General features: G+C 49.4%; 1 protein-coding gene across 2 annotated transcripts in view; it reads left to right on the plus strand.

Moving 5' to 3' along the window:
- SCARB1 (scavenger receptor class B member 1) overlaps positions 1-23,109 on the plus strand; it is a gene marked incomplete at its 5' end in the record, with an annotated part of 79,389 nt that overhangs the window by 47,583 nt on the left and 8,697 nt on the right. For both annotated transcript variants that reach the window (XM_079717395.1, XM_079717396.1), the window contains 7 exons: positions 1,416-1,619; positions 3,976-4,071; positions 5,931-6,046; positions 8,008-8,174; positions 14,297-14,415; positions 19,003-19,076; positions 22,801-22,852. In XM_079717395.1, the coding sequence (XP_079573521.1) occupies positions 1,416-1,619; positions 3,976-4,071; positions 5,931-6,046; positions 8,008-8,174; positions 14,297-14,415; positions 19,003-19,076; positions 22,801-22,852 (828 nt within the window). The remainder of the gene's footprint in view (positions 1-1,415; positions 1,620-3,975; positions 4,072-5,930; positions 6,047-8,007; positions 8,175-14,296; positions 14,416-19,002; positions 19,077-22,800; positions 22,853-23,109) is intronic.

The raw sequence follows: 23,109 nt of genomic DNA on the forward strand, positions 1-23,109 counted from the left end.
GGTTGGAGAGGGACTTTTGTTTTGTATCCTTTTATGATTTTTAAAAACCATCTATTTATTACCTTTAAAAAATCATAATGTTAAGGAGACCCTTGTGAGTTCCCATGGAATCAGACCTCTGTGTTTTAGGAAATGCTGGTTCTGTTCCCTTTTCTACAGGTGGAGATTAGCTTTTGGATGAGGTGCCTTTAAAAAATAAACCAGGGCTTCCCTGGTGGCGCAGTGGTTGAGAGTCCGCCTGCCGACGCAGGAGACGCGGGTTCGTGCCCCGGTCCGGGAGGATCCCGCGTGCCGCGGAGCGGCTGGGCCCGTGAGCTGTGGCCACCAGGCCTGCGCGTCCGGAGCCTGTGCTCCGCAACGGGAGAGGCCGCGGCAGTGAGATGCCCGCGTACCGCAAAAAAAAAAAATAATAAATAAAAATAAACCAAGTGCCAAGACAGTATCTCCAGAGGAAAGCAAAAATTAGAAAATAAATTCACCTAAATTCTAAGCACCCAGATATTGGGTAGAACAGGTACTTGGGGTCTTGGAGTTTGGGTGGGAGATGCTAAGGAAGTCGAGTCTCCATGAAGATTCTTTTGGTTACAAGGTTATAGTAAAAGGTGCTCTAAATTGGTATAGGCAAAAAGGGCATATGTGGGCTCTTGTTACTGAAAGGGCAGGAGTTGGTCTGGTTTCAGATGTGGCTTGATCCAGAGTGCAAACAAGGTTGCCCGGATCTGTGATGGTTCCATGCTCTGGCCGACCTGCCCCTCAGGGTGGCTACAGCCTTGCACACCCCACGTTCAAGGACAGCCACAGGCACTTCCCCTCTCTACCCCACAGTCCCTGCCGACTGGCTCCTTGGGGCTTGTTGGCTGTGATTGGGCTACATACACATAGAGAGGAACGTTTCTTTCTTACTGTTTTTTTAAAAAATACTTATTTATTTGGCTGCATTGGGTCTTGGTGCGGCACGTGGGGTCTTTCGTTGCGGCACGCAGGCTTCTCTCTAGTTGTGGTGTGCGGGCTCCAGAGCACACAGGCTTAGTTGCCCTGCGGCATGTGGGATCTTAGTTCCCCAACCAGGGATCGAATCCACGTCCCCTGCATTGGAAGGCGGATTCTTAACCACTGGACCACCAGGGAAGTCCCGAGAGGAACGTTTCTTATTGGCCAGGCCTAAGGCACATGCCTGCCTGTGGGGCTAGGGTTGGAGTTAACTCGGCCTGAACTCAAGAGCACAGGTGGCCCTATTCCTGAAGGATCAGGGAATGGTTCCGGATGACCCAGACGCCCTGCATGTCCACTGCAGGGACCCTTCTAGGCCTGAACGTTTCTCTAGATGGGCTGTGCCTTGAAGCCTGGCTTGAAGTTCAGGGAGCTCAGACCCGCTGTGTCTGGCGTCTAACCCATGGTGTCCCCTGGCTCTGCAGAGTGCAGCAATGATGATGGAGAATGGGCCCATGAGCCTGAAGCTGATCATGACCTTGGCATTCAGCACCCTTGGTGAACGTGCCTTCATGAACCGCACTGTCAGCGAGATCATGTGGGGCTACGAGGATCCCCTCATCCACCTCATCAATAAGTACTTCCCAAACATGTTCCCCTTCAAGGGCAAGTTCGGGTTATTTGCTGAGGTAAGTGTGGCCCAGTGAGAAGCTCAGGGCCTCTGTCTTGTCCTCCACTGGCACAGCCTGGGAACCGGTTACCAGCTCGCTCTTGGAGGTGGCTGGGGGCCCAGGAGCTGTGGGTTGTAAATTACAGAAAATCTAACTCAAACTGGCTTAAGCAAAAGAGAGAATTCATTGGCTTATATAATTGAAAACTCTAGGGGTGGTTTCAGATGCAGCTTGATCCAGGCTCAAATGATGTGACTGTTGCTGAAAGAAAAGGGAGTGGCTGCTGGGGAGGCGGGTCACACATGTCAACTATAGCATTGCTCTGAGTTGCCTGCTTTTTCTTAATCTTGACCCCTGGTAACCTAGTAGGGTCAGTGATTGGGATCCTGAATCATGATCTGATGTAGAGTCAGATCCCTGACTTTGGCTCCCTCAACCACGAATTGTAACCAGCCCTCTGAGTTGCTCCAGCTTCAGCCTCCTTTTGGGGCTCCGCTGACCTGGTGTTGGGGGCAGTGGGAGGGAGAAATCGTGATTCTGTTCTGGGCACATGATAGCTGCTCAGTACCTTTTTGACTAGGATGACAGGTTCTGGGTGTGTGGGTAAGTTGGCAAGTTTAAGGTAAGTGACATGATTCTTGTCAAAGCAAACTGTAAGCTTGTAAACAAATGAAAGTTATTACCAATTGAGTAGCATGTTAAAACTTATTTTTGAGTATTTATAGTGGAAATCCCAAAATAACAGTCCAGCAGGGACTGTTCAGTGTTCCTGTGGTGGTTTCACACTCTTCAGGGATCTAGAATTCTTCTACTACGCTGCTCTGCCCTCCTGAGGGTGTGGTTTCCATACTCAAGATTACCACATGGTCCAAGATGGCTGCCAGAGCACCAGCTATCACATCCACATTCTAGGCAACAGCAGGAAGTAGGAAGTGGTGGGGGTTTTAGGGGCAGTCAGGGGAGTTGAGGACAAAACAGCATGTACCAGTTGTTTCCCTCGTTAGCAGGGAGAAAACCAAGTTCCACTTGCTTTCCATTGCCCAGAACTTAGTCATGTGGCCACACTTGGCTGCAAGGCAAGCTGGAAAATGTTACCTTTTAGCTGGTGTGTTGGTGCCCTGAGTAAGGTTTGGGTTTTGTTCTGAAGGAGAAAGGGGAGAATGGACTTTGGGTAGTGACTAGCAGTCTCTGATACACTTTGTCTATTATAATTACTGTGTTAGTATCCTTTTGGGTGAGCATTTATTAATAATAATAACAATAATAATAATAAAGCATTTTGAGTTCTTATCATCTCTCAGGCACTGTGCTCAGCAGTTTTACACATTAGCTCTTTTAATATTCTCATATTTAATAGTGGCTCCTGTTACAGTCCCCTTATATTGGCTAAAGTTTGGGCTCATGAAGCTCTAAATGGACAGGTGACAGAACACACAGATATTAGGAAGCCAGGGCAGGCTTTGAACTTGGGCCCTGTTGGCTTAACCAGTCAGTAATCGAGGTAGCTCTTCGGCCACCAAACGACCCCTATTGAGTTCCTAAGGGGTGCTACACCTTACATTGTATGGCGTCCTCGGAGGTAAAAGGGTGCTTTCTAGATTTTACCCAGCAGCCACTCATTTCTTTGTACGCTTTGCATGTTTTTGCTTTGAATTAGAAATCTTTTTCTAAGAAATACCCTCAGGGTGCCAAAGCCTGTCTAGAAAGTACTTGATAAACATCAGGTCCTGTGTGCCTGTATGCTTCAGGATACGCCAGGTTTAACAGCCCTCAAATCTCAGTGGCTTAAAACAACAAAAGTGTATCTCTTGCTTATATGCCATGTCCAGTGCGGGTGACCCGTGGGCCTCTGCTCTTTGCTGTCACTCAGGGACCCAGGCTGAGGGAGGCTCCAGCTGGACACACACTTCCCTGGTTTCTGTAGCAGCGACAGAAAGCACGGGGAAGTTCGCATGCACCGGCTCTTAAAGCTCCCACCTGGAAGTGACAAACCACTTCTCTCCTCATTGATCGTTTTCACTGATCAAAGAGGTCACGTGGCCATGCTTTATTTAATTTGGGGAGAGTAATGGGGTGACCCTACCATTCACCTAGGAGGAGAACCAGACTCTCCTAGAGTCTGGGAGGGAAGGTGGGAATCTTTCTAGGATGGATGCTGTCATCAGGGGAGTGTCCCTCCTAGAAAGCCCCCAAGTCCTCCTCCTCTTGACCCCCAGGTGCTGGGGATGCAGTGGTGAACAAGATGACGAGGCCCCTGTCCTCCGGGTGAAGAGGGAGCCGCCTGTAACTAAGCGGGCTGGCTTGACTACTGGTCCCCGGGTCCTTTGCCTCCATCCTGGGGCTTAAAGGTATCATTCTCTGCTGTTGTCTGCAGCTCAACAACTCTGATTCCGGGCTCTTCACGGTGTTCACGGGGGTCAAAAACTTCAGCAGGATCCACCTCGTGGACAAGTGGAACGGGGTCAGCAAGGTGAGGGCAAGAGGCACCGGCCGTCCTGTACAGGGGCCGGGTAGGGATGGCAGGGGCTGCCAGGGTAGGCCACCCAGTGCACCTTCTTCCTCTTAAAGCAGGGGTTTGGGATTGACATGTACACACTGCTATATGTAAAACAGATAACCAACAAAGACCGACTGTATAGCACAGGAAACGCTGCTCAATATTCTGTAATAAGCTAAATGGGAAAAGAGTTTGAAAAAGAATAGATACACGTATATGTAGAACTGAATCACTTTGCTGTACACCTGAAACTAACACAACATTGTTAATCAACTATGCTCCAATTAAAAAAATAAAACAAAACAAAAACAGGAGGGGGTTGCATCCGCAGGGGAGATGCTCTCAGAGTTGGGGATCTTACCTATGTTTAAGGCTCAACTAAGACTTCCCTGGCGGTCCAGTGGTTAAGACTCCAGGCTTCCACTGCAGGGGGCACGGGTTCAACCCGGTTGGGGAAGTTCCACATGCCGCAAGATGCGGCTAAAAACAAAAACGAAAAAACGAAAAAAAAAAAAAAACCCAAAAACCTAGCTCTTTGTTCCAGATGTGTGTGGGGGGCACAGACACTGATTATTTACGTGTATGCTAGGAACAGAAGTGTTTCTTTGATGCTTCACTTACAAGAATGCTTCAAAAATATTACACTGATGATATAACCATCCATTGCAGTAAAAGATTATTGAGTAAACAAAAAAAATTACGCTAGAAACACAGGAAGACACTCGCATGAAAAAATAAAATAATAGATATAAAGTGCACTTTGTACGACTTCACACACCCAGCCCCACTGCCACCTGAGTCACAGAGGAAACCCAGAGTTATCAGCGTTGGGTATATTCTTCCTGTCTATTTGTATCGATTTGCACGTGCGTTGTTTTTTTTTTTCTTCTTGGAGCAGAGTGAAATCATCCTATGTGCATTGTTTTGCAACTTGCTTTTTTTACCTGGTGGCCTTTTGTTATCATGCACAAGAATGATTGTGCAGTGGTGGTGCTCACACCTGCCAAACGCTTATCTGGGTGATGGTGGCAAAGACCTGAGGCAGGGGGGACAGGTTATTCCCCATCAGTGCCCAGAGTGGCAGGGTTACCATTTGCAGCCATTAATAACCGTTCCGAATGGGCGCTACTGAACTTCTCTTTGACTTGCTTTTTCAATATAAAAATGTACAGGGACTTCCCTGGAGAGCCGTTGGTTAGGACTCTGTGCTTCCACTTCAGGGGACCTGGGTTCGATCCCTGGTCGGGGAACTGAGATTCCACATGGGACCCCCCCAAAAAAAAAAAAATATATATATATATATATATATAAATGTACACATGCTTAAAAACCTTCTCCTAGGACAGAGGGGTAGAGTGTGAGAGGTCTGTTTTTTTTCTGTCCAGGTCTCACTCCCCAGAGGCAACTACTGTTTTGAGATCTGGTAGCCACCATTATTATTTTAAATATTTTCCTTACTGGGCTACCTTCTAACTTGATCTGTTTTCAGGAAGTGTCCTTCCTCTCTGAGAGGTGAGGAGGTCAGTGTCCCCTGCTCACTGTGCTCCTTGGAGATGTGAGTGACAGGTCCATTTTACAGATGAAGTAACTGAGTCCCCAACAAAGTTGCACATTCAGGGATCCATGGTTAGGGAGTGGGGAGCTGCCGTCGACAGTGTCTCTGGCTGTCTACACAGCCTGCTCACCTTGCACCAGGCTGTCTCTCCACGGGGACAGGCTTCTGTCAGTTGGGTAGTGACATCCCCCAGGGCACATGGCCCGTGAAGTCACAGCTCCACGTCAGGTAGGAAATGCCCAAGAGCATTTCTTTAAGAGGTCTTGCATCCCCACAGGTCAACTTCTGGCATTCCGATCAGTGCAACATGATTAATGGGACTTCCGGGCAGATGTGGGCACCATTTATGACTCCTGAATCCTCGCTGGAATTCTACAGCCCCGAGGCCTGCCGGTAATTGCCCTGACGTGGGACATTCTGGGCCTCCTGGGAAATCTGCCTTGTGGCTGCTCAGAGCCGAATCAAGTGGCTTGTGGTGTGAACTTGCAAAGCGCTTGGCTCTCTGTGTGTCCACCGGCCTTTGGCGCCATCTTGAATTCTCTTTGGTGCCATCCTGAATTCTCTTTGGTTGCACCATGAAGAGCCAAACGCCAATTGCTTGTGCTTTTGCAAGGCCCAGAGAGAGGTCGTGGTGGGCAGGAAATGGGCAGGATTGCAGGGGACCGCGCAATAAGGCAAGTGATGGGCGGGGCTCCCTGTGCTGTTTGCCTGGCTGCCCTAATTTCCCATTGGATGCTGTGACATCTGGATGCCTCTCCTGAAGCCCCTTCAGCCTCCAGAGTAGCAGCCTCGGAGGTCAGCTTGTGGCTGAACAATTGCAGTGGCCCCGGCCGAGGGGTGAGAAGAGACAGTGGCTCCTAGAGCTCTTCTCTGGCTGCTGCCCTGTCCTTGGCTTCTCTGTTCAGGCCACTCTGGAAAAACCCTTTGCTTGGGATCTCACTGATGTGAACTCCGACCCACCTGCCTCCCCAGCAAACCTTGATGGAGCCCTGTCTGTGCGAGACACTGGGGTCCCCGCAGAGACAAGCTGGGCCCCGTCTCTCTTCCCTGGGAGTCATGTCCTGGCGGGGGACTCAGGCCCACGCACCCCAGGGGAGTGTCAGAGAGCGGAGGTGCTTTTGCTCTGTGTGTGTTCACTTCTTAAAATTAGGAATTTCAACCTAGAGGAAAGTTGTGAGAATGTGCAATTTTCTCCGCGTTGCCTTCCCCAATTTCCCAGTTGTTTCTCTTTGGCCCCTTCTGCTTTATCCTTATCCCACACTTCTCTCTTTCTCTCTCTCTCCTTCTGTATATTTTTCCTGGACCCTTTGAGAGTACATTGGATGCCTAAATACTTCAGTGGGTGTTTTCTAAAAATGACATTTTCTTACATAACCCCATCATGTCACCAAAATGAGGAAATTTAGCATTGACGTGATACTATTGTCTAGGCTAGCCCTCTCCAATAAAAATATAATTCAAGTCCCATCTGCAGTTTAAAACTTTCTAGTGGCCACATTGAAGAAAAGGAGCGAGAAATAGGTGAAATTAATTTTAATGATGTTTTGTTGGACCCAGGAGATCCAAAATGGTATCATTTCACAATGCGTAAACAGATGTAAAATATTGAAGAGCTGTTTTCCATTGTTTGGGGGTATCAAGTCGTAGAAATGTGGAGTGCATTTGACACGTAGAGCTGCATCCTGGCTTGGACTGGCCCTGTTTCAAGGGCTCTAAGGCCACGTGTGCTGAGTGGCCCCCGTGGACAGCGCGGGTGGAGCAGTTCTGATCCACAGACCATGTTCGAGGTTAGAAGTGCCTTTGAGAAATACGGCAGGGTGAGCGGAGGAAGAGAGAATAGCATGTCGGCCACGTTGCTGCTGCCTACGGAGCTGACAGCCGCACCGTGACCTGAGTGGAGAACTGAGGTCTGATGTGGGGATGAGACGGAGGAACATTCCAGGCTCCAGGAGCAGCAGATACAAAGGCCCTGGGACAGGATGGAGCATGTGGGAGGAATACCACCTGTGGGGTGCAGTACAGGTAGGCAGGGGGTGGACCCTCTACAAGCTCGTGGGCCATGGTGAGGACATTAGATCTTATTCTAGATTAGACTGGAAGCCATTGCAGGGTTAAGTGGGGTCGTGATATATGCTGTCCTTGTTTTAAAGCTCCGTCTGCTTGCGGAGAATGGATTGGCGTAGGCGGGGGAGGCAGGGAGACCCATAAGGGAGGTCATTGCAATTCGCCAGGCGAGAGACGGCGGCTGCTGGGACCCGGGGGGCGGCCGTGCCCGTGGGGCGTGGCTCAACTCGGGCCACCCACTTCCAGCCACCTCATTCTGGGGTGTCATCCTCCATCGTTTGTCCCCGCAGGTCCATGAAGCTCATCTACAAGGAGCAGGGGGTGTTCGAAGGCATCCCCACCTTTCGCTTCGTGGCTCCGAACACCTTATTTGCCAACGGGTCCGTCTACCCGCCCAATGAGGGCTTTTGCCCCTGCCGGGAGTCAGGAATTCAGAATGTCAGCACCTGCAGGTTCAGTATGTGTCATTCCCCATGGGAGGGCGGGAGGGTGTGGCCCGTGATGAGGGGCTTATCTGTCTCTTTACTCCATGGCCTCTGATAATCCCATTAGGCTGGAGATAAAGAGGGCAGCAGAAAGATAACTTGAAAAAAAAATATGCTTTGGGTATATCGGTTGCTGTTGTAATAAATTCCCACAAACCTGGTGGCTTAGAACAGCTCAAGTTTATGATCTTAAGCAGTCCCGTAGTTCAGGAGTCGGACACAGGCCTCTCCAGGCTAAGATCCAGGTGTCAGCAGGCTGCGTTCCTTTCTGGAGGTTGACGGGGAGACTCCGTTTTCTTGCCTTTCCCAGCTTCTAGAGGCCCCTAGAATTCCGCGCTCAGGTTTCCCTTCCTCTGTCTGCAAAACCGGCAACATCACAAGTCTTTGATCCCATGCCTGTGGTCCCGCCTCTTTTCCTGAAGCTGTCCTGCTTCCCTTGTCCAGTTTTCAGCGCCCTGGAAACTATATCAAGCCCACCTGGATAATCTAGGCCACTGCGCCCTATTTTTAGCGGATTAGCAGCCTTCATTCCTCCTGCGTGCGACCTAATTCCCTTTGTCGTGTAACCTAACAGGTTATGCACAGGTCCCGGGGATGAGGACGCGGACATCTTTGGGAAAGGCATCGTTCTGCATCCCAGGTCCTGATAGGTGGCTTGAGGGGGAGGCTTCGTGGGGAGGACCTTCCACTCCACCTGGGGAGGGGAGGAAGCTGGCAGCAGCCCGATGGTTCCGTGAAATCTTGTTCCGCAGTGTGCAGTTGTGGGCTTGGATGTGGCCCCTGGCGCTGGCACACTGCCCTCTGACATCGTCAGTGTTTTCCAGCTCTGTGCCAGTCCCTGAGACGGCCCCGCCTCACATGCTCAATTTGGACGCTTGGATGTCAGCTCGATTTCCCTCTCCCAACCCTCATCCGGGTCGCCAGCAAGCCCCGTGCGCCCTGCCTCCAAATTAACTCCTGCATCCTTGCTTTCTTCCATTCCCCCGCCGCCTCGTGGTCCAGGGCCCTTTAGTTGGCCCTCCTCTTGCACTGTGGCCGTCCTGTGTACCATCCGTTTCCCAGACTGTCCAGTGCGGTCACCGCTGGCCTCGTGTGGTTATTTAAATTGAAATCGGGGACTGACCTGGCGGGCCAGTGGTTAAGACTGCGCTTCCACCGCAGGGAGCACAGGTTCGATCCCTGGTCGGGGAACTAAGATCCTGCATGCTGCACAGTGCGGCACCCACCCACCCCACCAAAATAAAATAAAATAAAATAAATTGAAATTGGTTTGAATGAACTCAAATTAAAAAGGCAGTGCGTTCCTCGCACTGGCCACATTTCCAAGGACCCCCACCCACACGTGCCTAGTGATTGCCCTGTGGGACGGACAGTGAAAAAAGAGGATATTTTCATCCTCGTAGAAAGTTCTGTTGGACTCGCTGTTCCAGCGAGCAGCCCAGGGGACCTTTCAAAAACTCAGATTGCCACCCAATCCCTTGCTTGAAATGTCTACTAGCGCCCCGTGCGTTAGAGCCACATCCCTACAGAGGCCCCAGTGCTGTCAGGATCTGGCCTCTGCCAGTGCCTCTAATGTCATTTCTTCCCGTACTTTCCCCACTGATATTCTTCAGCCCCGCCACCTTCTCCCTGTTTCTAGGAAATATCTCGTTTGGTCCCGCCTCAGGGCCTTTGCATCAGCTGTTCCCCAGGCTGCCGCAGATCTGTGTGAATCATTCCCTTACCCGCTCCTGGTCTGTTCGGATGCCACCTCCTCAAGGAGGCCTGCTCTCTGACTTCCCGTCCTAAAGTCCCTCCCCTGCCCACCTCCCAGCCGCTCCTGTCATTTCACCCTTGATTGTCTTCCTGGTGCTCATCACTCCCTGAAATCACTGAGTGTGTCTTTTATTTTACTTATTGTCTGTCTCCTGTATTGGATTGTAAATACTCTATGCAGGGCTCCGTCCTTAGCTTCTAGAATTGGGCCCAGTATGTAGTGGGTGCTCCCACAGTATGGGAACATACGGATGTGTGGGTGTATCTTGCACTGAGGGAACTGAGGCTCAAGGCTAGGGTGTGACACCCTAGCTGGTAGGACAAGAAGCCACTCCTTATCTTCCGAGGTCTTGCCTTCTGGGGCCTGTTTGGTTGGAACCACATTTCCAGCTGGAGATGGGAATTTGGGAAGGGTAGTTTGCTGCAGGGTTGGGGGGAAGGACTGTCAGCAGGTTGGACGGGTTCCCCAAGTTCGGGCAGGATGAGGTGCTCCGTGGGTGAAGGGCTTGGAGCTGGGGCCTGGGAGTGCCCACCTCTGCCGTGGCCTCTTCTGGCCCACCTGCCCTTGTCCCCTATTTGCTTAAGTCTTTCTTCACTGGTGTTTACAGGAATTTCTGCTCGTAGGTGAGCTGACAGTGCAGAGACCTGGTAGGCTGTGTGCTACACAGTTGCCGTGGCAAGTGGCAGGTGCTACACCAGCCTGATGAGGCCTAAAAGGGCACTTCTTGGTTTACTTTTGCATTAGGCATAGCTCTAGAGCTCAGCTGTTGTCCGAAGCTGCCTTTCGCCATGTGCCAGCTCAGTTTTCCTCCAGACTGGTTTGTTGCCAGGCAGGCTCTCCCCTCCAGCCTCCAGGCTCACCTCCTCCCAGCTCTGGGTCCTGCAGAAAGGGGACAACTGGCTCCTCTTCACTCCAGCAAAAGTTCCAGAGTTTGCTCTGATTGGACTGGCTTGCATCACATGACCAGCTGTGAACCAGTAAGTGGCCAAGGGTGGCCTATGCTGATTGGCCAGGCTGTGTCACATGCTCAGCCCCTGGCTCCAGTGGGTGGGGCCAGCACCCACATGACAGGAGGCTGAAAATAGGGGAGGGGCTTTATCGGGGTATAGGTTCCAGGAGAAAGAGTGGGTGCTGGACAGGCAGAAACTACATATCCACCCACTCACTGCCAAGGGCTAGGGATGAAAATTGCACTGCCTCATCTTAGCACATGTGCCAAAAGAACTTCAAAAGTGCAAGGGAATTATGTATGTATTATGCAAATAAAAATTTTTCTTTTACGTTGAAATAGATGTATATACAGAGAGATGCCCAACTGACACGTGCACTTTGAAATTCCACCAAGTGATGCAGAAAGAGGACAGGAGTGACCCCCTCCCCCCCAGTCACTGGCCTGACTTCTGGCAGCACAGCTTTGCTTGCCTTTGGTGCTTATGTGAGCGGAATCATAAAGCATATATTCCTTTTTCTCTATTTCTGTCCTCTTTCACCCATTTTTGCATTGGTGAGGTCCATCCCTGTTGTTGTGGGTGCCCTCTTCCTTGCTGTATAGTATTCCACGGTGGGACCACACCTCCATTGCCTTACCTCTTTTGCTGTTCACGGGCATCCAACGAGGTTCTGCTTGTTGACCATTACCCTAGGGCTGCTAAGAACATTCTCTCATACATGTCTTTGGGTGCACCTGTGTCTGTATTTCTGTGGCATTTTATCTGAAGATAAGAAATACCCACACATTTCCCTTTCTGGGCCTTGAGCAGTTCTTGGACCCAGAGAACTCTTTCTCCTCCAACCTCTGTGCTGTGTAGGGTCCTGAGACTTGCTCAGTGGAGGCCCTTAATCTGTGGTGATCCTGGGCAATTAGATCTGGTTAGATGTGCCATAAAGCTATAAATTAATTACCACTTATTACTTGGGTGTTGTCTCTCAGTCTGTTTGGAAATAAAGTAGAAAGAAACACATACATGCATGCATACTATTAAAAAACCAAGCAAGTTGGGCTTCCCTGGTGGTGCAGTGGTTGAGAATCTGCCTGCCAGTGCAGGAGACACGGGTTTGAGCCCTGGTCTGGGAGGATCCCACATGCCGTGGAGCAACTAGGCCCATGAGCCACAACTACTGAGCCGGCGCGTCTGGAGCCTGTGCTCCGCAACAAGAGAGGCCGCGATAGTGAGAGGCCCGCGCACCGCGATGAAGAGTGGCCCCTGCTCACCGCAACTAGAGAAAGCCCTCACACAGAAACGAAGACCCAACACAGCCAAAAAAAATAATAAATTAATTAATTTAAAAAAAACAACCAAGCAAGCGGAAGCAAGGGAAGGTGATGGCAAATTGGCCCAGCCCATGTCAGTCTCCCCCTAACCCTGCCACCCTGGCCTTGGAGGCATGATGGGGCTTGTTTGAGATTCGCCGCCTTCAAGGGCCTGGCTCGGTGACTTCTTCCCTTACCGAGGTGGGGGGGGCCTTGTGTTTGCTCTGTTGATCTCCTTTCACAGTGAGATGGGAGAATGGGAAACAGGGTTTTCCAAATTGTGAAACATTGTCCCTGGTGGTGCCCAAGACTTCAAAGGTCCAAAGAGGTAGCATTAAATACCATTGACTTACATGGTGAGAGAGGTCTGCTCTCCATTCTCTTTCTGTCCTTCTGATCACCTCCAGAAGAAAGTACCTTTCTAACACTCGTCTGTCTTTCTTTTTGACAGAGAAAGAGCAAGTCTCAGGGTCCAAGCCTCATGTAGGTAACAGTCTCTAGTTACAATCTACAACATTCATTCGTTCGCATTGTATTTATTCCTATATTTATTTTCTAATTCTGGCGTGTGTTTGCCAATTATGCCTCCGATAGCAAGCTCCTCCTTTAAAATATAGCTGTTTATGTAAAGCAATAGCAGTTGCTTCAGAGAAGCACATTATGTAACAGGGCAGGGGGTATCTGGATATGACAACACATCAAAGAGGTACTAGGCTGAATAAATTAATGTCGAGAAGCATTAAGGCAATGAATGTAAAAGGACTCTGGGAAAAATGAAGTCAGACAGCAGTTAAATCCCAGCTTTTATTCCAAACCAGTGCTTGGCTTTGCTAAGAAAAGCAGAAAGAATCTAGACATTTGAGGTTGCCAGACACACATAGACAGGAATGCGGGTCACCTGGCTGGCAGCAGATGGGCTGCTGGTTTTAGGAAGAAGACCTTGTGAGTTTTGTTTGTTTTTTCTTTCTTTTTTTCGTATCGAGGTGAAGTTCATTAATCCGCAATTAGCCATTTTGAAGTGCACAATTCCGTGACATTTAATACATTCAAAACGCTGTGCAGCCACCACCACAATCTAGTTCCAGAACATTCTCATCAACCCGAAAGGAGACCCCGTACCCATTTACACTCACTCCCCATCTCTCTGCCCCAGCCCCTGTCACCACCAGTCTGCGTTCTGTCTCTATGATTTGCCCATTCTTGATCCTTGTCAGTTTTTGAGAGAGGCTTATTATTTTCCTCATTGACTCGTTGTCCATCAGGCCTGTTGTATGTTGACCTGAGCACACGAGGATGCATTGGTGTTTCCCTTGCTTGGTCAGTTGATGGAGAGGTTCAGCCTCGGGTGTCTGGGTGTGAATTTCCCACTCAGAGGGACCCAAGTCAGTCCCTGTTCTCACACGTTGGCATCCATCCCACAGACCACCTGCTGGGAGAGAAGGAGCAAAACAGGTGTGTCTTCTCCCCTCCCGTGGACATTAGGGAGACCTGGCTGCAGGTGTGCACACCTGAGCATCTCTGATCATTGCCGTGTTGCGTGCAGAAGACAGTCCGGGCTGCTTGGCTTGGCAATCCAGATACCCCTCCTCTCACCCAAGTTCAAGTCTTTCTAGCCTCAACTCCCATCATTCCCCTCCAGGCACTGTCTGCTCCATATGCACTGCGCGTTTTCCCACCTCCCTGCGTTTGCTTCTGCCATCCCTTCCACCTGCAACGCCATTCCCTCACCTTCTCTGTCTGGCATCTTTGAGCCAGCTTCTTCTCCTTCCTTTGATCTCTCCTGGCAGAAGCAGCAGCTCCTATTTTACCATTCCTGTGGCACCGAGCTTGTCCCCTGCTGGGTGGGTTCCAGTCCCTGGTGCCTCTTGGGCGCTTGGTAAATATTTGCAGCCTGAATGCATTCTCTCTGTCTAGTTATTGATGTTTGCATCTTGTCATCGTCAGGAGGGGGTGCACTGCAGGCAGTGGCTGTGTTTCATCACCTACGCATTCCCTTGCCCAGCTCAGGGTGTGGCGGGGGCAGGTCTCTGGATGTGCCAACATGCTGTCTTTGTCTGACATCCCCTCTCTGCCCCTCTGCCTTCTAGACGCACCCTTATTTCTCTCCCATCCTCACTTCTACAACGCTGACCCAGTCCTGGCAGAGGCAGTGTCTGGCCTCCACCCTAACCCAGAAGAGCATTCCTTGTTCCTGGACGTCCACCCGGTGAGCCCCTGCCTGTCAGCCTGTGGGTGGGTGCGGGGATTTCTGTTTGGTGCACACCTGGCTTTCTCCTCTCCCCACGAGGCGCCAAGCTGTTCCAGGGTGGGGGTGATGGGAAGCCTGGATTTCTTTGGCAGTGATAGCTTCTAGGCTATCAAGCCTTCAAATTTTGCCCAGACTTCATAGTGCAAGAACTTTCTCTCTTTATAAGGGAATTGTCTCTATAAAAGGATTATAAGAAAGTAAATTAATTAGGAATTATCAGCCTGCAAATTAGCCAGAGGCAGCCCTCTGGCTGTGCCAATATACCATAAAGATCTTTAGGTACCGACAAGAGCCTGGAGCATCTTGTGGATAAACTGGGTTCTGGGGAATTGGTCCTGTGTGTTGTTTTGTCTATAAACAGGGACAAGGAAGGTATCAGACCTGTACACGTGGCCCTCCCGTGGGCATGTTTTTACCCAGTTGCTTCTTTTCTTAGCACCTCCGTTCACTGGAAATTTGCCCATTTGGACTTGGTGGCTTTTTATCATTGATTAAATAAATTCTGTGGGTTTCTGTTTCCTGAGTGGACACTTGTGGTCTCCTCCACAGGCCTTTCTGGAAGCTCTTCTACCTGGTGCCGTTCCATCCCATTTTCCTTGGTACTCTTCAGATTTTCTTAGCCGCTGACTCAATCCCCAGCCCCCAGCACTCCACCTTCTAGCTCTCTCTCTCTCTCTCTCTTTTTTTTTTCACTAAAAATCCAGGCTGAGACTTCCCTGGCGGTCCAGTGGTTAGGACTCTATGCTTTCACTGCCGAGGGCACGGGTTCAGTCCCTGGTCGGGGAACTAAAATCCCACAAGCTGTGCGGCTCGGCCAAATTAAAAAAATAAACAAAATAAAATAAAATAAAATAAATAAAAATCCAGCTAGTGAAGTCAGCTATGACTGCACACACTTCACATTCAGCAAATATTTCTAGAATGCTCATTATGCTCCAGGCATAATTCTAGATTCTTCCACCCACACCAACTCATTTAATTTTTGCAATAATCTGAGAGGTGGGCATTGCTATTCCCATTTTACAGACGGGGAAACTGAAGCCCAAATACTTTAAGTGCTACAGCTAGTAAATGGGATTCTTGGCTCCATAAGGGAAAGGTCTGTTCTGTCTTGTTAATCGCTTGGATTCTAGTAGTTACCACAGAAGTACTAGTATCTCAGTAAATATGGGTTTGATTTACTGAGATATTAGTGCTTGAGAGTGAGTAAGGGATGAGGCCAAATTCAAACACAGGTCTTCTTTGTTTTTTAATTAAAATTTTTTTTATTATTTTAAAATTTCCTTTTTCTCTAAACCTGAATACTCAATGGCATATGTCTGTTTTTTAAAAAAATTAATATACTTTCATTTTTGTTTGTTTGGCTGCACCACGCGGCATATGGGATCTTAGTTCCCCGACCAGGGATCGAACCGGCACCCCCTGCAGTGGAAGTGCTGATTCTTAACCACTGGACCGCTAGGGAAGTCCTTACTTTGGTGTTTTAGAATAGTTTTAGGCTTACAGAAAAACTGAGCAGAAAATACAGAGAGTTCCCAGACATCGTTTTCCCCGGCACGAAATTTGTCACAGTCGATGAATGAACATTATTATTAACTATAGCTTACATTAGGCTTCATTCTGTGTTGTTCAGGTTTATAGGTTTTGACAAATGCATCATGACCTGTATCCACCATTACCGTCTCCTACAGAATGGTTTCACTACCTTAAAAATCCCGTGTGTTCTACCCATTTATCCCCCTACTACCTTCACTCCCATCCAACCTTTGGCAGTGACTGATCTTTTACCGTCTCTGTAGTTTTGCCTTTTCCAGAATGTCACATAGTTGGAACCACAGAGTATGTAGCCTTTTTAAAAAAATTGAAGTATAGTTGACGTACAATATTATACAAGTGACAGGTGTGTAATGTAGTGATTCACAATTTTTAAAGGGTATACTCCACTTACAGTTATTTAAAATATTGGCTGTACAAACAGTTGTTTTAATGCCCACTACATTCTGTCCTGTATTAATATGTAGTTAATTAAGTGGGTATTAATGAATTGATAGTCATTTATTAATATGAATCTATTGCGTGCTCTATGTTAAATTCATTCTTTATTGTTAGATGTGTTAAGGCTTTTCCATACTGTCTTAAACTTTTAACCAGTTTTTAAAAGGCTTTTATTATAAAGCTAACAAATGGTTTTCCACTGTCTCTTTTAGTTCATTCACTTCACTGCTTCTCTCTCTCTCTCTCTCTATCTCTTTCTCTCTCTCTGTTGGCTTCTGGGCATTCCAGCAAGAGCAAGATCTTTTCTCTGTTCTCACTGGTGACTTTCATTGTGCTGCGTGGATTTTCTTTTTTTCCCCACATTGAGAAAGAAACAGTTAAGTTTGGGAGGCTGGAGAGATGCAAACAGCTGTTTAGCAGCAGCCCCTCAGCTGATGCAGAAGTAGACTTCTCCTACTTCTCATTTCAGGTCAGAGGCAGACGGGGAGAGGAAGTGGCCTTGGATTTTGTTGTCCATTTGGGGAGGATGATCATGGGGTCGATTTGCTGATTTCTGATCTCATTAGCCCGGAAAACAAAATGCCTGCTGGAAGTGGCTTCTCTGGTGCCTTCTTTTCTGCTCCTGAAACCGGGATGGGGGGGGGGGTGGTGTGTGGTGACAGACGTGGGCTCACGGGTCCAAGTTTCTGTTCTGAGATTGCGGGATGGTGGGGGACAGGCGGGGCTTTGCCCAAGAAGAGGTGGCTGGACAGCAGCTGGAAGGACAGCCAAGGAAGGAAGGAGACACATTTCCTGGAGAAGGAAGTGGCCTGAGTGGAGACCCCAGAATGTAGAGTCTAGAAAGCAGGATGTGTCGGGGTCTGCAAGATCACCCCCAAGTTGGAGGATTTGCTAGGAGGACTCCCAGGACCCAGCATATGGTGGTACCCACAGCTGTGATGTATTGCAGTGAAGGACACAAGGCACAGTCAGCAAAGAGAAAGGCACATGGGGTGAAGTCTGGGGGAACCAGGCACAGGCTCCCAGAGCCCTCTCCCAGGGGGGTCACACAGGACACCCTTCATTCCCTGTGTGAGGTGTCTTCTACCAGGGACGCCCAGTAGAGACTCAGAGCCCAGGATTCTTACTGGGGCTGGTCGTTATAGGCGCCGTCTACCTGGCACAGACCGAAATTCCAGACTCCCGGAAGGAAATCAGGTGTCAGCATAAACCACAGTGTTTGTACAAACTGTCCTGGTACAGTGAGCCCCTCTTATCTGTCAGGGAGAGGTGGGAGCCCTCCTGAAATCCAGGATCCCAGACGCCAGCCAGGGACAACCTTGCTAGCAGGGCGGCCTCACCCCTGCTGGCTCTTTTGCACACGGGTGATCTCACTCCCGTCCCACCGGGTTCTCAAGTTCAAGCTCTCCCCAGTCCTGGGAGCATGGCCCTTGGCCAGTTGCTCTGTGCCCCTGGGGTCCCAAAAGACCTCAGGATGCCAGGCTATATTGGAAGATAATGTCCTCTCCCACTGGTGTATGTGATAACAACACAACATTTATGGCTCTGAGTGTGGCTGTCTTGCATCCCCTATTTTGCCCTTGCAGAAACCCTGTGAGGTGGGGAGAATTGTCTCCACTTTCCAGAAGAGTCTCAGCTAAGAAGCAGCAGTCTGTCCTCAAACCTAGGTTCCTTTCCACTCTCATTTCCTGACATCATTCTGGAAGCACCTTCCTGGTTTTGGTCCTATATGTGTGTCACTTTTTGTGTTATTGACTTACTACTTAAAAAAAAATGATCTCATCAAAAAAAAAAAAAATCCTGCACAAAGGAAGCTTTCTATCATGACCTCAAATTGGAAATTAAAAATTTCTCTAAATAGGGAATTCTCTGGCGGTCCAGTGGTTAGGACTCCGCGCTTCCACAGCAGGGGGCACGGGTTCGATCCCTGGTCAGGGGACTAAGATCCCACAAGCCGTGCAGCACCGCCAAAGAAAAAAAAATCTCCAATAAAGAACGCAAAATATCACTAGGCTCTCTGTAAAATACCGTCGCCTGCCCTTGGCATGAGCCTGAGGCCAGATCTGTTGCAATGGAGATTGGGTGGAGGTGTATTGCAGAGGCACTAGGGGCCCAGCAAGCTCCCTGCAGGCTTTCTCTCTGAGACGCTGGTGGGGAGGGAATGGGGGGTGAATGGAGAAGATAGTGACCTTATTAACATGCAAATCTATTTTATTTTATTTGGAGGCTGGAGGGAGGGGCGATGACTGGGAAAGGTCCTTCTGCACTGGGGGAGGCATCGTGCAAGGGAACAGATGGAAAGGGTTAGTTTTTTTTCCATCCAGAGCGAGGCTGGCTCACCAGAGGGGATCCCTCGAGGTCGTGGACATAAGAGCCATTTGGGGAACATGTGTTTACCCATCGGGGCTTTGAATAGGTAGCGGAAGCCCCATCGGATGGGCAGTTAATTTGGGATACGCACCCTCTTGAGCGTGACCAGGGAGAGGGCTGTTTGAAGGGGTCCCCAGGGCTCCAGGGAAGCCAGACCCCTCACTGCTCTTTTTGTTGCAGGTCACTGGAATCCCCATGAACTGCTCTGTGAAACTGCAGCTGAGCCTCTACATTAAGTCTGTGAAAGGCATCGGGTGAGTGGGGTCTGGGAGCCCCGGGCTGCCTTGCTGTTGAGAGATCAGAGACTCGGGACTCTGGCCATGTCCTTGGGAACCTGGCATCTGGGGAGATAGATGGTCCTTCGGGATATGGAATCTGGTCCCTGCCCCTTGAACCCCTGAGGGGGCTCTCAGCTCTCAGCCGAGCCCAAACTACATCCTGACATCCCTGCCCTGTTCTCTCTTGACATTTGTCCCCCCAATTAGCCAGACTCTTCCATCCAAGCTGTTTCCCATTCGACAGAGTAGCAAAAATTAAATCCTGCCAAAACCAAGTGTTTGAAAGTGGAAACTTAGCAAACAGTCTTCTGAAGTGAGACCATTCACTTGACGGGAAGAATTCTTTAAGCACTGGTTTTCTTTTTCTTTTTCTTTTTTTTTTTTTTTGAGTTGGTTTTCAGTAACCGCTTTATCAAGATTTAATTCACATAGTATAAAACCCACCCTTTAAAACTGCACAATTTGGTGATTTGTAGGATATTCACAGAGCTGGGCAGCATCACCACAATCAATTTTGAAACATTTCCATCCACCCCCTGGAAAGAAACCCCACACCCTTTAGCAGTCACTGCCCATTTCCCCAGCCCCAGGCAACCCTTAGTTTACTTTCTGTTCCTGTGGATGTACCTCTTCTGGCCATATCATGTGAATAGAATTATATAATATGTGTCTGGCTTTTTTCACTTAACATGATGTTTTCAAAGTTCATCCATGTTGTGGCCTGTGTCACTGCTGCATTCCATTTTATGGCTGAATCATATTCCATTGCATGGAAAGACCATGTTTTTATTCATCAGTTGATGGACATTTGGGTTGTTTCTACTTTTCGGCCATTATGAATAGTGCCGCTTTGAATATTTAAAGTTTCTGTGTGGATGTATGTTTTCTCTTGGGTAGATACCTTGCAGCAGAATTGCTGGGTCATATGGTGACTCTATGTTTAAGAGTTTCAGGAGCTGCCAGACTGGTTTCCAGGGCGGTTGCGACATTTTACACTCCCACCAGCAGCGTGGGAGGTGCCATTGTCTCTACATCCTTGCCAGCTCTTGTTATAACATTGAGTTAGGATAGAGCTGGGTGAGGGAGCACGCTGGTCGTTATGTCAGGGTCTGTACTTCTTTATTTTAAAAAATTCTTTTGGTCGCACTGTGTGGCATGTGGGATCTTAGTTCCCCAGCCAGGAATCGAACCCGTGTCCCCTGCCTTGGAAGCACGGAGTCTTAACCTCTGGACCACCAGGGAAGTCCCCTGTACTTCTTAGCATATTTGAAATAGTTTCATTTAAAAAAAAAAATTCCCCCAGAAAGATTCCTGGGCTGCAGGAATGTGAGCATCTGTTTGGCTTTGTGAGACACCACTCAGCTGGAAAGAATAGCACTTTGTCTGAGCGTGGAGAGGATCGTCAGCGCAGCTCATCCTCACTCCCCCACTAGCTTTTCATTTTTACATTTTGAGCCTGCTCAGAGAGTTTGTTCCTGAAGCGTTTGTGGCTGGTGAAACGGCCCCACGCGTGCATTAGGCGTCTGCTGCCCAGACTTGAGCTCCACAGGGCTCCCGTCCCTCAGTGCCTGGTCTGCTAACTTGGATGTGCAGGGCCGGCAGATGACTAAGTGGAACCCGTGGGGGTGGGGCCGAGGGCCAGCCTCTGTCCAGCACCAGGGCCCATGCACGCAGTGTGGCCACATCCTATGCATTTGCAAATGCAGTTTTCAAAATCTGGATGTTAACACACGCTCTCTCAATTTCACCTGTTGGGAGTTCATTCAGATTTTTGACAAATGCTGCTCAAGCCGGCAGTCTATCTGGGTGGCTGGATTCTGCCTGCCGGTGGCCCTGAGCCATCACCCTGATGTTTCTGGGTCTCTGTGTTCCCATCTGTTCGGAACCAAGGCCACACAGCTGCCTGGCTGCCCCTGTGGGCTGGGATGGTGGTCTCAAGGGCGGTGGTCTAACAGCAGTGCTTATCAGCATCCCCGAGGGCTGTTGAGGAACCCATGTGGGAAAAGTCCGGAGACACCACCGCCTGGAAGCAGAGCTGTCTAGCTGTGACTTGTCTGAGGAACTTTTGTGCTGTTTGCTCACAAGATAAGGGCAGCAGGGTTGCACACGCTGTGCATTCAATTTACATCAGTTCTTACAAACTCAGATTAAAGAGGCTGAAGTGAAGGGGATGTGCCGTTGTATTTCCAGAGCGTTCTCTGTGTCTGTGTCCGTCTCTGTAGGTGATACGGTGTAAATTCATTTCACTGCACAATACTCTACTGAATAAGCACTGTTTGAGAACTGTGACTGAGGATTTTGACCTTTTGTGCTGACTCTGGTGCCTGTCCCCTGAGAGAGTGCCAGCTCCCCTCCAGCTGTGCCTTCTTTTTTTTTTTTTTTTTTTTTTTTTTTTTTTTTTTTTTTTTTGCGGTACGCGGGCCTCTCACTGTTGTGGCCTCTCCCGTTGCGGAGCACAGGCTCCGGATGCGCAGGCTCAGCGGCCATGGCTCACGGGCCCAGCCGCTCCGCGGCATATGGGATCCTCCCAGACCGGGGCACGAACCCGTATCCCCTGCATCGGCAGGCGGACTCTCAACCACTGCGCCACCAGGGAGGCCCCAGCTGTGCCTTCTTTAAGCAGACCCAAGAATGGTGACGTTACAGAATACTTGTTTGTCCAGTTGTTTGCTGGCATTTGACAACAAGACAACAATAATAAACATCAAGCAGTATATGTCTTTTTTTTTTTTTTTTGGCTGTGCCACGCGCCTTGTGGGATTTCATTTCTCTGACCAGGGATTGAACCCAGGCCACAGCAGTGAAAGCCCAGAATCCTAACCACTAGGCCACCAGGGAGCTCCCCTAGAGCACTTTTTATATGCTGGGTATTTTTCATGGTGTCGCGTTCCGTCCTCACTAGAGCCCTGTGAGGAGTTCCATTATAATCCCCATTTTACAGAGGAGGAACAGAGAAGGTAAATAGCATGCCCAAGGTCACACAGCTATCTAGTAGCTGACTGTGTCGGGGGTCCCCAAGACCACTCTCAGGTTTCATGATTCACTGGGAAGACTCAGAGGACCCAGCGTGTAGTTAATAGTCACGGCTGTGAATTATTACAGAGAAAGGATTCAAAACATAATTGGCAAAGGGAAAAGGCTCACAGGGTGAAGTGTGGGGAAACCAGGCACAGGCTTCTAGAGCCCTCTCCCAGGAGGGTCACACCAGGACACGCTTCATTCCCCCAGTGACAACTTGTGACAACATGTGTGAAGTGTCTCCTACCAGAGATGCCCAGTAGAAACTCAGCACCCAGGGTGTTTACTGGGGGCTGGTCACGTAGGCGCCTTCTGCTTGGCATGGACCCAGATTCCAGACTCCCCAAAGGAAAGCAGGTGATCAGCATAAACCGTGTTGTGTGTTAGCTGGGCGTATTGCCATCCTGAATAAAATTGGGATTCTGTTTCTAAAAAAGAACAAATGGATATCAGCTAGGTCCCTGGCAGCCCCTCCACATAAGAATTTTTCATTTAAAAAGGTATTGTTGGATTGTCAGGTTGCGCCCCGTCAGGAGATGCCCATTCCTCAAGCCCATGCCGATCAAGTTGCTGCAACATCAAATCCCTCCTGACCCTAGGGCTTCCGATCACAGGTCCAGAGCTGTCTGATCTAAGACACCCCGACAAAACTTCTCACTTGCTTGGTCTTGCTTATTTCCAGACAAACTGGGAAGATCGAGCCGGTGATCCTGCCACTGATGTGGTTTGGAGAGGTAAGGCTGCTTCCCTCTCCCTGGGTACTGGGCACCCGAGGGCGTGGTGTCTGATGCCTCAGTGAGGAGTTGATGTGGGCATTTGGGGCAGGAGGCTGTGTGTGGTGGGGAGGCTGGGCTGGGGTAGCTGGACGGGGTAATGCAGAACAATCTGTTAGAAACTTCGCCCTCTCCAAGCACTTTATGTCAATTTTCCCACTGGGTTGAAAGGATCACATGAGATGAGGAACACAGGAGCTGCATGAAACTGTAAAGTC

This window comes from Hyperoodon ampullatus (genome assembly GCF_949752795.1).
Source record: "Hyperoodon ampullatus genome assembly, chromosome: 13".
Lineage (NCBI taxonomy): Eukaryota > Metazoa > Chordata > Mammalia > Artiodactyla > Ziphiidae > Hyperoodon > Hyperoodon ampullatus.